This window comes from Impatiens glandulifera, chromosome 1 (assembly GCF_907164915.1).
Source record: "Impatiens glandulifera chromosome 1, dImpGla2.1, whole genome shotgun sequence".
NCBI classification, from domain to species: Eukaryota; Viridiplantae; Streptophyta; class Magnoliopsida; order Ericales; family Balsaminaceae; genus Impatiens; species Impatiens glandulifera.
This window is the reverse complement of record NC_061862.1, coordinates 159,509,594-159,522,570: the sequence shown is the minus strand read 5'-3', so window position 1 is coordinate 159,522,570 and position 12,977 is coordinate 159,509,594. Positions and strand designations below refer to the sequence as shown.

At 30.6% G+C, this 12,977-nt stretch overlaps 2 protein-coding genes across 2 annotated transcripts; both read left to right on the top strand.

Annotated features, from left to right (window-relative positions):
- The first annotated feature begins 1,208 nt into the window (after nucleotides 1-1,208).
- Nucleotides 1,209-2,932, top strand: LOC124913398. The gene is made up of 5 exons (XM_047453983.1): nucleotides 1,209-1,370; nucleotides 1,522-1,644; nucleotides 1,728-1,808; nucleotides 1,934-2,563; nucleotides 2,630-2,932. Exons 1-5 carry the CDS (start codon nucleotides 1,209-1,211, stop codon nucleotides 2,930-2,932), a joined length of 1,299 nt encoding a protein of 432 aa, XP_047309939.1.
- Nucleotides 2,933-9,265: 6,333 nt separating this feature from the next.
- Nucleotides 9,266-11,162, top strand: LOC124913391 (E3 ubiquitin-protein ligase ORTHRUS 2-like). Its single transcript, XM_047453975.1, has 8 exons — nucleotides 9,266-9,654; nucleotides 9,742-9,834; nucleotides 9,925-10,045; nucleotides 10,132-10,193; nucleotides 10,275-10,377; nucleotides 10,454-10,589; nucleotides 10,674-10,891; nucleotides 10,971-11,162. Exons 1-8 carry the CDS (start codon nucleotides 9,266-9,268, stop codon nucleotides 11,160-11,162), a joined length of 1,314 nt encoding a protein of 437 aa, XP_047309931.1.
- The last annotated feature ends 1,815 nt before the right edge of the window (nucleotides 11,163-12,977 follow it).

The following is a 12,977-nucleotide window of genomic DNA, read 5'->3' as shown; positions in this document are numbered from 1 at the left end:
TTTACAGTCATATTTTTTATTTTACTTTTATAATTTCTGTTTAAGTATTTTAACTTTTGTAACACATATATAATTATAATAACTTATAATATTAACTTTATAATTTAATATTTTATAAAACAAACACGTTCATGTACTTTTATTTTAAGCAATTCTTGACAACCCGGTTAGAGTTTAATCGTGATAATTTTTACATAACATCGTTATTCAAAATAAATTTAATATTAAAAATTATTCAAAATAAATTTAATATTAAAAATTAACCTAACAACGGTATCTTACTAGTTCACATAGAGTAAATTATATATTTGTCTACTCATATTATTTTTTAAATATATAAAATTAACAATATTTTAAGTTTAATTTCTTCTAAAGATATTGAGAGTTGTGTTACCTGTTTTAAATAATAAATTTTGATGGTAAACCAAATAAAGTTATTTTAAATTATAATATTATATAATTATAATTAAATGAAAATACAACTTGTTAAAAAAGTTAACACTATGCAGGGTCCACCCATGGTCAGGATTACATGAGCCCAATCACAAATTAAATAAATAAATAAAATCTATCCTTTCAATTTCTTGGCCAGCTATGATGTGATATTGTAATGAAAAATTGGAAGCTCTTTTAAATACTTACAAGATAAAATAATATACAAATTTGGACAAATTATTTGATTGACATTGACTTTACTCTAGTGACTTATTTTTAATTCTTAAATTATTATTTTTTTTAGAATAAATTCTCCATCAAACTTTTAATTTAAGTTATAAATCAGTTTGAGGATATAAAAATTAACTATTAAATAGGGGATTTTTAATTAAAACTATTATGTTTAATGAAAAATATTGATAAAAAGATGATAATTTTTAAAAGTTTTGAGTAATAATTTGTTTTAAAATATAATTTAAAAGTAAAAAAAAAAACAAGTGATTGAAGTAATTAAGAGGCATGTAAATTTTGCCTAAAAATTAATTTGAACTTTGTTTATATAATGTTATTTGGATAACATGAGTAAGATATTTAATTTTAAAATATTTTAATAAATAATTTAATTCATGAAGGCCTAACAAAAAAAGATAAGCATACCCCTAAACTTAAATTAAATTTGTAATAACCCCCTTACAACTTTACAACTAAACAGTATTTATAGTGTTTTCATGGTTATTGCAAATCTGATCATCTTTTTCCTTCCCGCCAAAACAATGATCGTCAATCGCCTGAACTACCGAAGTTCTCATTCTCAACCGCAATCTTCGTCGTCAATGGAGCTCCGGCGAAAACTGGCACATATTATCTATCGTCACCGTCAAGTGCAGAACGCATTCAATCAGCTGAAGTCGCAGATCAAGACCGGCTTGACTGAAGTAATGGAACTATATCTCTTCCAATCGTTTTGTTCTCATGGCAAGGAGACGAAGTTTCAGATCTCTTTACTTCTGATTAGGTTTTTTGTTTTGTTTCTTCAATCTTCAAGCGTTTTAACCTAGTTTCTCTGCGGTTCTCTTAATTTTGCAGGCTGAGGATGTATTCGCGTCTCTAGCTATTCCATTGGTGAAGCTAGTTGGTCTGAAAACTGAGGAAATGGCGGATGAAGGAAGATTCAACACAATTTTGACGAAACATGATTCAAATTCTCAAGTAATAACACTTGTGCAAAAATGAACGTATTTCGTAGACCTCCTTACATGTATTATATTTAGTATCATCTGATTTTCTGGCAGGATAGCAGGATGAACGATCTAGAAATGGAGATGGAGGTAAAATCACATTCGGCTTCAAGTGGAAAAGAGAAAAGTTATCAAGTATGCTTAGATGAATCCGTTTTTGTTTAGTTTCTACTTTCTTCCTTGATTTGCAAATGCTTGATAGTTGATACCTGATCTGTTCAAGAAGAGATTAGCTAAATACCTAGTTCATATATTATCAGGAAATATGCTATGGAACTCAAGCATCCATTATTGCAGAAGATCTTAGAAATAGACAGAAACTGCAGCTAACACGACTAATTTATATCCTTAAAGGAATTGAAACTCAAGTTAACTCTAGCCAGAATGACATCCTTCAGACTCTTGCAGATAATAGGGATTCCATCCTGAGGTTCTTCCAAAAAGCCTTTACATTTATAGCTGCAGTTTGTCAATCAGATCAAACTCATTCCACACTTCCTGTCACTGTAAAGATCCTTCAAGATGCATGTAAGCGAATAGGTGAAGTACTTAGTTCAGTAGAGGAAGGTGTAGAAGACATGATTCATGAACTAGCTAAACATCTGTGTACACCAATGATTGAGTATGTCAAATGCCTGAAGGCTGAATTAGCAGCTGAACCAATTCTTCAACTTTTGGCTATAGTGGATCAGATGGAATTAGCTATGATAGATGGAAAACTGGAGTTGAATGAATCAAGAAAGACTAGGAGATTAGCTGAAGAGAGAAGTGTTGAGGCTTTTACTAGATTAAAGAAATCAGAAGAGAAAATAGTCAAAATGAAAGAGTTCTTAGGGTTTCTTCTAGAATCCAGAAAAGGGTCCATGGATCATGTTCTTGGCAAACAGGAGGTATCTCTTTCCTTTCCTTTCCTTTCCATTCATCTGAAACTGATTTTTCTTGTTGATTGTTTGAAGTTGGTTGGTGGAGATCAATATCAGGGGAAAGATGAGAAGATAATGTATGAAGTGCTGAAAAAGAAAAGGAAAAACTCTGTATCTGTTAGTCCACTTGGACCTGGACAGCTTCAATGCATAGGGTTCCATAACCATTTGAATGATCCTAGAAGGAAGAGTACAGCCATAGCTGGTAAATGGTTGAATATAAGAAACCCTTCTAGAGTGACGACTCCACATACCACTAACTTGGACCTTAGACTGCCACTTGGGTCATCACCATCATTGGTTAATTTGTCATGCAAACGACTGAAAAAAGGTTAGTAATTACTATCTTGAGCACAATTATGATTCATTCAAGATGTTTCCTTTCTTATAGACAAAAAACCCTTTCTTTTCTTTACATCTTGTATATGGCTTTGAATCCAAAGCATGACTATAAGAATGCTATCATCTACTTATAAGTTCATTTTTTTTTCAAACAAAGTTATAATTAATTGTTTTGGTTATGTTTGTAAACCTTCTTGGGTTGTGCTATAAGCATATAACTTCTCATGTACTATAAAAGAAAGCCCATTGAGGTCCTAAAACTTTAATGGTACGACCCATTAAAGTCTCGAATCCATTGGGCTACGCTTTGGCCCAACATTGTTTTTTATTATCATATTCCAATTTAATCTATCCAAAACATAATTGAGTTGCATCAAGTTTGTAATTTTTTTTTTTAAATTATTAATATTTTTAGTATATCGAGAATATCGTACCGCAAAATATTAAAAATATCGTTTTATTCGGTATATCAATAAAAATGGTAAAATATGACATTTTTATCGAAATTATAAATACGGTATAGGCATGAGATTTTCAAAATTTGGATATCTATATATCTATATAATGATGCTTAATTTTTAAAGTGTCCGGATTGCCGGGTCGAGAGCTGTGGTTAATTTGGATACTTGGGTCGGATTGTGGGTTAACCCGTTTTTAAATTTAAAACGGTTAAAAATAAAATTAAAAATGCTAGAAATATGTTTCGAACTTGCAACCTAACAAAACAAGTACAACTCTTTAACCAACTAGGCTACAAAGACTTTATATTTTAAATTTAATACCAAATTTGATAAACGCGAGACGTTTTAATATTAATATAAGTTCAACTTTTTAACTAACTAATATATATATATATATATAATGATGCTTAATTTTTAAAGTGTCCGAATTGCCGGGTCGAGAGCTGTGGTTAATTTGGATAGTTGGGTCGGATTGTGGGTTGACCCGTTTTTAAATTTAAAACGGTTAAAAATAAAATTAAAAATGCTAGAGGTATGTTTCGAACTTGCAACCTAACAAAACAAATACAACTCTTTAAACAACTACGCTACAAATACTTTATATTATTAATTCAACACGAAATTTGATAAACGCGGGACGTTTTAATATTAAAATATAAGTTCAACTTTTTAACTAACTAATATATATATATATATAATGATGCTTAATTTTTAAAGTGTCCGGATTGCCGGGTCGAGAGCTGTGGTTAATTTGGATACTTGGGTCGGATTGTGGGTTGACCCGTTTTTAAATTTAAAACGGTTAAAAATAAAATTAAAAATGCTAGAGGTATGTTTCGAACTTGCAACCTAACAAAACAAGTACAACTCTTTAACCAACTAGGCTACAAAGACTTTATATTTTAAATTCAACACCAAATATGATAAACGCGGGACATTTTAATATTAATATAAGTTCAACTTTTTAACTAACTAATCTATATATCAATATAATAATAATGCTTAATTTTTAAAGTGTCCGAATTGCCGGGTCGAAAGCTGTGGTTAATTTGGATACTTGGGTCGGATTGTGGGTTGACCCGTTTTTAAATTTAAAACGGTTAAAAATAAAATTAAAAATGCTAGAGATATGTTTCGAACTTGCAACCTAACAAAACAAGTACAACTCTTTAACCAACTAGGCTACAAAGACATTATATTTTAAATTCAATACCAAATTTGATAAACGCGAGACGTTTTAATATTAATATAAGTTTAACTTTTTAACTAACTAATATATATATATATATATATATATAATAATGCTTAATTTTTAAAATGTCCGAATTGCCGGGTTGAGAGCTGTGGTTAATTTGGATACTTGGGTCGGATTGTGGGTTGACCGGTTTTTAAATTTAAAACGGTTAAAAATAAAATTAAAAAAGCTAGAGGTATGTTTCGAACTTGCAACCTAACAAAACAAGTACAACTCTTTAACCAACTAGGCTATAAATACTTTATATTTTAAATTCAACACCAAATTTGATAAACGCGGGACGTTTTAATATTAATATAAGTTCAACTTTTTAACTAACTAATCTATATATATAATGATGCTTAATTTTTAAAGTGTCTGGATTGCCGGGTCGAGAGTTGTGGTTAATTTGGATACTTGGGTCGAATTGTGAGTTGACCCGTTTTTAAATTTAAAACAGTTAAAAATAAAATTAAAAATGCTAGAGATATTTTTCGAACTTGCAACCTAACAAAACAAGTACAACTCTTTAACCAACTAGGCTACAAAGACTTTATATTTTAAATTCAATACCATATTTGATAAACACGAGACGTTTTAATATTAATATAAGTTTAACTTTGTAACTAACTAATATATATATATATATATATATATAATGATGCTTAATTTTTAAAGTGTCCGAATTGCCGGGTCGAAAGCTGTGGTTAATTTGGATAGTTGGGTCGGATTGTGGGTTGACCCGTTTTTAAATTTAAAATGGTTAAAAATAAAATTAAAAATGCTAGAGGTATGTTTCGAACTTGCAACCTAACAAAACAAGTACAACTCTTTAACCAACTAGGCTACAAATACTTTATATTTTAAATTCAACACCAAATTTGATAAACGCGGGACGTTTTAATATTAATATAAGTTCAACTTTTTAACTAACTAATCTATATATATAATGATGCTTAGTTTTTAAAGTGTCCGGATTGCCGGGTCGAGAGCTGTGGTTAATTTGGATACTTGGGTCGAATTGTGGGTTGACCCGTTTTTAAATTTAAAACAGTTAAAAATAAAATTAAAAATGCTAGAGGTATGTTTCGAACTTGCAACCTAACAAAACAAGTACAACTCTTTAACCAACTTGGATACAAAAACTTTATATTTTAAATTCAATACCAAATTTGATAAACGCGAGACGTTTTAATATTAATATAAGTTTAACTTTTTAACTAACTAATATATATATATATAATGATGCTTAATTTTTAAAGTGTCCGAATTGCCGGGTCAAGAGCTGTGGTTAATTTGGATAGTTGGGTCGGATTGTGGGTTGACCCGTTTTTAAATTTAAAATGGTTAAAATTAAAATTAAAAATGCTAGAGGTATGTTTCGAACTTGCAACCTAACAAAACAAGTACAACTCTTTAACCAACTAGGCTACAAAGACTTTATATTTTAAATTCAACACGAAAATTGATAAACGAGGGACGTTTTAATATTAAAATATAAGTTCAACTTTTTAACTAACTAATATATATATATATATAATGATGCTTAATTTTTAAAGTGTCCGGATTGCCGGGTCGAGAGTTGTGGTTAATTTGGATACTTGGGTCAGATTGTGGGTTGACCCGTTTTTAAATTTAAAACGGTTAAAAATAAAATTAAAAATGCTAGAGGTATGTTTCGAACTTGCAACCTAACAAAACAAGTACAACTCTTTAACCAACTAGGCTACAGAGACTTTATATTTTAAATTCAACACCAAATTTGATAAACGCGGGACGTTTTAATATTAATATAAGTTCAACTTTTTAACTAACTAATCTATATATATAATGATGCTTAATTTTTAAAGTGTCCGGATTGCCGGGTCGAGAGCTGTGATTAATTTGGATACTTGGGTCGGATTGTGGGTTGACCCGTTTTAAATTTAAAACGGTTAAAAATAAAATAAAAATGCTAGAGGTATGTTTCAAATTTGCAACATAACTAAACAAGTACAACTCTTTAACCAACTAGGCTACAAAGACTTTATATTTTAAATTCAATATCAAATTTGATAAACGCGAGACGTTTTAATATTAATATAAGTTCAACTTTTTAACTAGTTAATATATAATGATGTTGAGTAAATAGATTTTTGGGTCGGATTGTGGGTTGACCCACCCATAAACTTAAAACGGTTAAAAATAAAATTAAAATGTTATCCGTAATTTTTTTCACGATTTTTTATATTATTACTCGTGCAAATGTACGGGCTAAATGCTAGTATATATATAAAATACCAAAATAACATTTAAAAATTATAAATATATTAATTATTTTTTATTTTTTATTTTTTATTTCAATAATTAGTTTCACACAACTATCATTAACATTTCAGCATAATCAAAATTTATTTACTTACTTATGTGAAAGTATTATCGTATGTTACTTGTATAAGGGGCCCTATGAAAAAAACTTTTGTTACGGTATAAATGTGACATTATCTTTCAATTTTTAAAAAAAAATTATTCACAATTTTTTTTTATCTAATTTAAAAAATATACAAAATTTACTTTTATCATTTTATATATAATTTTGTAATTATATTTGTAAGCCCATTCTATTTTTTTTTTTTTTTTTTTTTTGTAAGTTCACCAAACTCAAATTACTGGATCTAATTGTGACTTATTGAAACTTTCATTACAATATGCCGCGAGAATAAAAATTTAACGTATATCTAACCCTAGTTCTGATAGCTATAAAGATATAATTATTTGTTTAAGCTATTATATTTATAATTTTATTGAAAAAAATAGAATAATATAATAAAAAAAAAATGGGTTAGGGCACTTGAATGCTTGGACCGTTGCTAACTTTGACAAGTCCGTCAATTTAAAGAAAACATATTTTATGCTATATTTCGAGGTTGATTTAAGAGCTATTTTGATTTTGGATTTTTTTAAAAAATATTTCTCTTTTATATTATTATAATTTTAATAGATAAAATCACTTAATTTATCAATTAAAATATTTTTATATTATTTTTATTAAATATAAATATATATTTTTAATAATTTATCTTAAACAAATTTCAAATAAAACAAAATTTTTAAAAATATTTAAACAAATCCAAAATCAAACAAACCGATTTCACTTTTGATAAACTGAAATTAGGCTCACGGATGGCAACGGGTACCCTACCCGACGGGTAGTAAAGTACCCATCCCCGAACCCGATTTTTATTTCACTACCTGACCCCGAATCCGAACCCGACGGGTATCTCTACTTCTATACCCATCCCCGATTCGTCGGGTACCCGATCCCCAACGGGTACCCTATTACCCGATTAAATTATTTATAAGATTATAAAGTTAAAAAAAAGAAACACAACTTTAATAAATAATTTTAACATTAGTAATATCAAAATATTAAAAATAAAAATAAAACCATTACTTACCTACCTCATATTTTTTGTAAATCTTGAAGAAGATAAACTAGAGTGGAATAAAAGTAGAATGAACCTTGAAAAAAAAACTAGAGATTGAATATGAAAAATTATGAGAGAGAGTAATATTTTGTTATTAAAATAAAAATTGAAGTTATGTAGAGAAATATTGTTTTGGGAATATAAAATAATTAAAATTGAGTGTAGTGTATTTATGACTATGGTTGGAGTGAAGTGTGGATAAGATCAAATTAAATGATGCATATTTATTATACATTTACAATGATGAAGCATTTTTGAAAAGTCACACATTAAACTTTAATAAAAAAAAATCAATAATATTAATATAACCGGGTATCGGGTTAGGGTTTCGCACACTCCCCATCCCCGACCCCTTACCCGACCGGGTACCTTCTCCCTCTCCCCATGCCCGACCCCGACCCCGAATCCGATTTAAAATACCCGAACCCGATTATCGGGTACCCACAGATATCGGACATATGGGTACCCATTGCCATCTCTAGGCTCACGCTAATTGTGTCCATTTTTAATAACTTATTTTACTTAAATTTCAAGTGTTTTCAAACAATATATATATATATATATATATTTTATTATATCTTAATTTAGTATAGTTTTGATTATTAGGATGTCTCATGCTAATTATTTTTAATTAAAAAATAAATTAAACAAATTCTTGAATAAAATATGAATGAGTAATAAATTAAGAAACAAATATTTTTTTTTTCTTATTTCAGAAATCTGAAGATCAGATTGCTTGAATATTACAGTTATAAGGTCAACAAATAGATTTTTTATTATTATTTAAGAAATCTTATCACAAATTGCCAATATATTTTGATAATATTAAAAAAATCAATATATCAAATTTAAGTAATCCTTGACTTTTTTTTTTTTGGTGATTCTTATAAAAAATATCAAATTAAAAAATGGTAACATAAAAAATTTCAAATTTAATTTCTATTAAGATTTTTTTTCTTTTTTTAGATAAACTCATTATAAATGCAAAGTGATTTATTTAGAAAGAAATCTTTTTTTTTTTTTTTTTATAAAAAGTTATATCATTAATGTGACAAATTAAAAATGCAATCTGAAGTTTAATTGAAAAACAAATTCAAATTTATTTCCATATTTACCCTTCCCTTCTTCTTACTTCTATCACTATATATACATGCACTGACTGTCAATGACTTCCATCACTCAACTTCTATCACTATATATGGTTTGCAAAACCTCCTCGTCGGAAGAGGAGAAACTTGCAAAGATGGGAAAGGAACCTTCGGATTCTTATAGAGCAAAACGGGCTGACAAAGGAAATGCTTCAAGTGGGAGGATATTTGTGACAGTACCACCAGACCATTTTGGATCAATTCTTGCCGAGAATGATCCTATAGATAATACATGGGTTTTGGTCGGTCGTGGTTGGGAGTTTCGCTTAGAATGCAGACAATGGGGTGTTCATCTCCCTCATATTGCTGACAGTGGCATTAGTGGTCAATCCAAATACGGAGCACAATCTGTTGTGCTTTCTGGTGGATATGAGGATGATGGAGAATGGTTCCTTTATACTAGAAGGTTAATGCTTTCTCATACATCTAATGTCTTTCAAAGCTGATGCCTTTCTGTTATTTATTTTTAACATTCTTTCTGTATTATACACAGCGGTGGAAGAGATCTAACTGGAAACAAACGGACAAATAAGGACCAGTCAAGTGATCAAGAATTCAAGAAACACAATCCTGTTCGAGTCATTAGGTAAGAACTTAATTCCTTCCTAATAATATCATGTATTATTTATTAAGATGAAATCAGAATGTTAAATTTCACTGATATGTTTCTGGTTAGGTCTCATAAAGAAAAACGATCTTCATATGCTCCAGTAAACAATCCAGAAAAGGGTATTAAGGGGTTAAGATATGATGGAATCTACAGGGTTGAAAAATGCTGGCGAAAGAAGAGAAAACAGGTATGAATCTAAAAGACACAAGATTTGACTTTTTTTCTTCAATGAAAGTGTGTCTATATTAATTGAAGTTTACATTCCAATTACAGGGTTTCAAGGTCTGCCGGTACTTGTTTGTTAGATGCGATAACGAACCTGCACCATGGTCAAGGTTAGTTATCTATAGTCACATATCTGTTCTTGTTCCTTAAATAGAATCAATTGTAATGACACATGCCTTGTGACACTTCAGTGATGGACGAGGAGATGTGGTGAGGGCTCTCCCTGATATACCCGAGCTGGAAGATGCTACAGATGTTTTCGAGAGGAAAGAAAGCCCTATGTGGGATTATGATGTGGGTAAATTCATCCATTCATTTATTTAATTTACTTAAGTTTCATTTGATATTGACTTTTATGGATATCCCTTAGAATGAAGATGGTAAATGGAAGTGGACAAAACCTCCACCTGTTACCCAAAAGAAATCTGCTTCTAATGAAGGAAGTAAAGTTAAAGGTAAAGGTAAAGGAACTGCTGGTGGTCAGGCAAAGAATAAGGATAAGAAAGGTTTGAAATTTGATATTCATCTCAGTGTTTGCAATAATATTTTGGTTAACATTCATCTAAGTTTGGCTGACTTGTAATTTGCAGAGCTGTGTTGCCGTTTATGTAAAGAGTTGATGGTTTCTCCCGTGATGACTCCTTGTTCTTGCACCTTCTGCAAAGGGTGTTTGGAAGATAAGTTTTCTGGGAAGAAGTTCATCAGAGAACGTTCAACTGCTAGTGGGCGTAGCCTTCGCACTCAGAAGATCGTAATGAAGTGCCCCTCATGTACAAATGACATTGCTGAATTCCTTCAAAACCCGCAGGTATTTATTTGTTTAACCATTAGTGATGAATCGCTGGGGGACTAGACTTATAAATTATAATTGTTGTCCATTGTTGCAGGTGAATAGGGATATGCAGATGGTCATTGCTGATGCAGAAAATGTTAACGAGGAAGCTGCAGAGGAGGAAGAAGAACCTGAAGATGAAGTTGGTTCGGAAGAAGATGCAGCTCCCAAACGGGCAAAGGTTGAAGAAGCTGTTGATGAGAAAACTAAGTCCAAGGAAGAAACAACACAAACACAAATTAACTGAAGAGACTATAGTGGAGTTTTGTGTACTAGATTAAAGAGATCTTAAGATAAAATAGTTCAAATAAATAACATATGTATACATATATATATATATATATATGATCAAAATTCAAAACCGTGTTAATTTTCTTTATTGTATTTAGTACCAATTCTAATATAAACAATATTGTTAAAGAGAACAGGACTTAAGTTAGGGAGTGATACAACGCCATACAAAAAATGTTAACTTTCATTTAAAACATATTTTGATATCCTCTTAGAAATTAAAATTAGTACAATTGAAGGTAGATTTTGTTGTCAATAATTCACTACTATTCTATTGAAAGGTTTAATTTCCTTTCACACCCTTTTAATAGGAGAAAGTTATTCGCATATTACTTTCCTTTATTTCTATTTTCAATTGATTTTTCCTTTGTTTATCCTTTCGACGCTTGAAGTAAGTGATTCCTAAAACTAGACAAAAAGCGGACCAAGGTTTTTATTCGTTAGCCAAGCGCGCCTATTACAACGCCTCTATTACAGAAATAAAAGCAATGTGCCCTACGGCCGAAAAATATCCATTAAAATAAATGAATGGGAAGCAGGCCTAACACCCGATGCTACTATCCGTTGTAGTTTTATCCGTTGTTGTGGAAATACCCGAGGCAAGTAGCTAAGAGAATAGGGAAGCTAGTGAAGTTCCGAGGAAGATAAAGCAGTGGTTTCAAAAACTAAACCATCAGATCAAGCTAACTCTGCTAACGCGATACGAGTAATTGATGGCTACACACCTCCACTTGCATTTGCTGATGTTAGAGAACCGTACTTCAAGATTCTCCTTGAAAAACAGTCCTCTGAGCTCTCGCATCCATGAGTTGCGCTCTTTGTCTAGTCCATCTAAGGCTGACGAGTGCGTCACATCCTTTGTGAGCGAATCTTTTCGCCCCACTTCAAATAATTTTTTAATAAAAGGTAAACTTTTCATTAATGAGAAAATTGTTGTGAAGGTAAAAAGTATTTAAAAGAAACAAAAAGAAAATAGAACACAACTACATAAAATTAAATTCTAATAAACTCAAAGAAGTGTCATCGGTTGCATATTCATTTCTTCTTGATAGTTGCAAGAATAAGGATAATAAAACATTTGATTTTAGCAATGCCATGCTTGACTTTCAGCTTGAACTAATATTGTTTAATATTGTTTGGAGTGCTTCGATCATTCCATTTTTTCCAACATTCTCCCACACTTAATGTTGGGTCAGCTCATTTGGCAGCTGGGTCTAACAAATTAATAAAGCCCATTAGGGCATATTTAATTAAGAAAAAAAAACACAGCAGTTTTTGGGTGGTTTTTTCTCTCTCTCTCTTCCAGCAGTTCTTCCTCCATTGAATCAGCAATTCCTCCATTACAGCAGCAAATTCTTCTTCTGATTTCCTTTATCTCTTCTCCATTTGGTTAGCCATCTTTAGTGATGATGATAATGTATGTGAATGACAAGTTAGGATGAGGTCAATTGATAAATTCTGTTAGATTACCTTTAGGCTTGTATTGAACTACATTGTATACCCATTTGATATAGTGGATGATTTAAGTGACCGAAGTGTCCCGTGGTTTTTACCTAATTTGAGTTTTCCACGTAAAATCTTGGTGTCCTGTTCTCTGTTTCTTTGATTGTTTGATTGTTTGATGCTCAATTGTTTTGGCTGCCTATTTGATTACACAAAAGGGAAAAAGAATTGTTAGGCCTTGTTGTAGCTTGTTTATTTCTGAATTGCTAAACAGGTGCTATTATTCGATTTCTCCAACAAGTGGTATCAGAGCTGAGTTCGTTTGGTG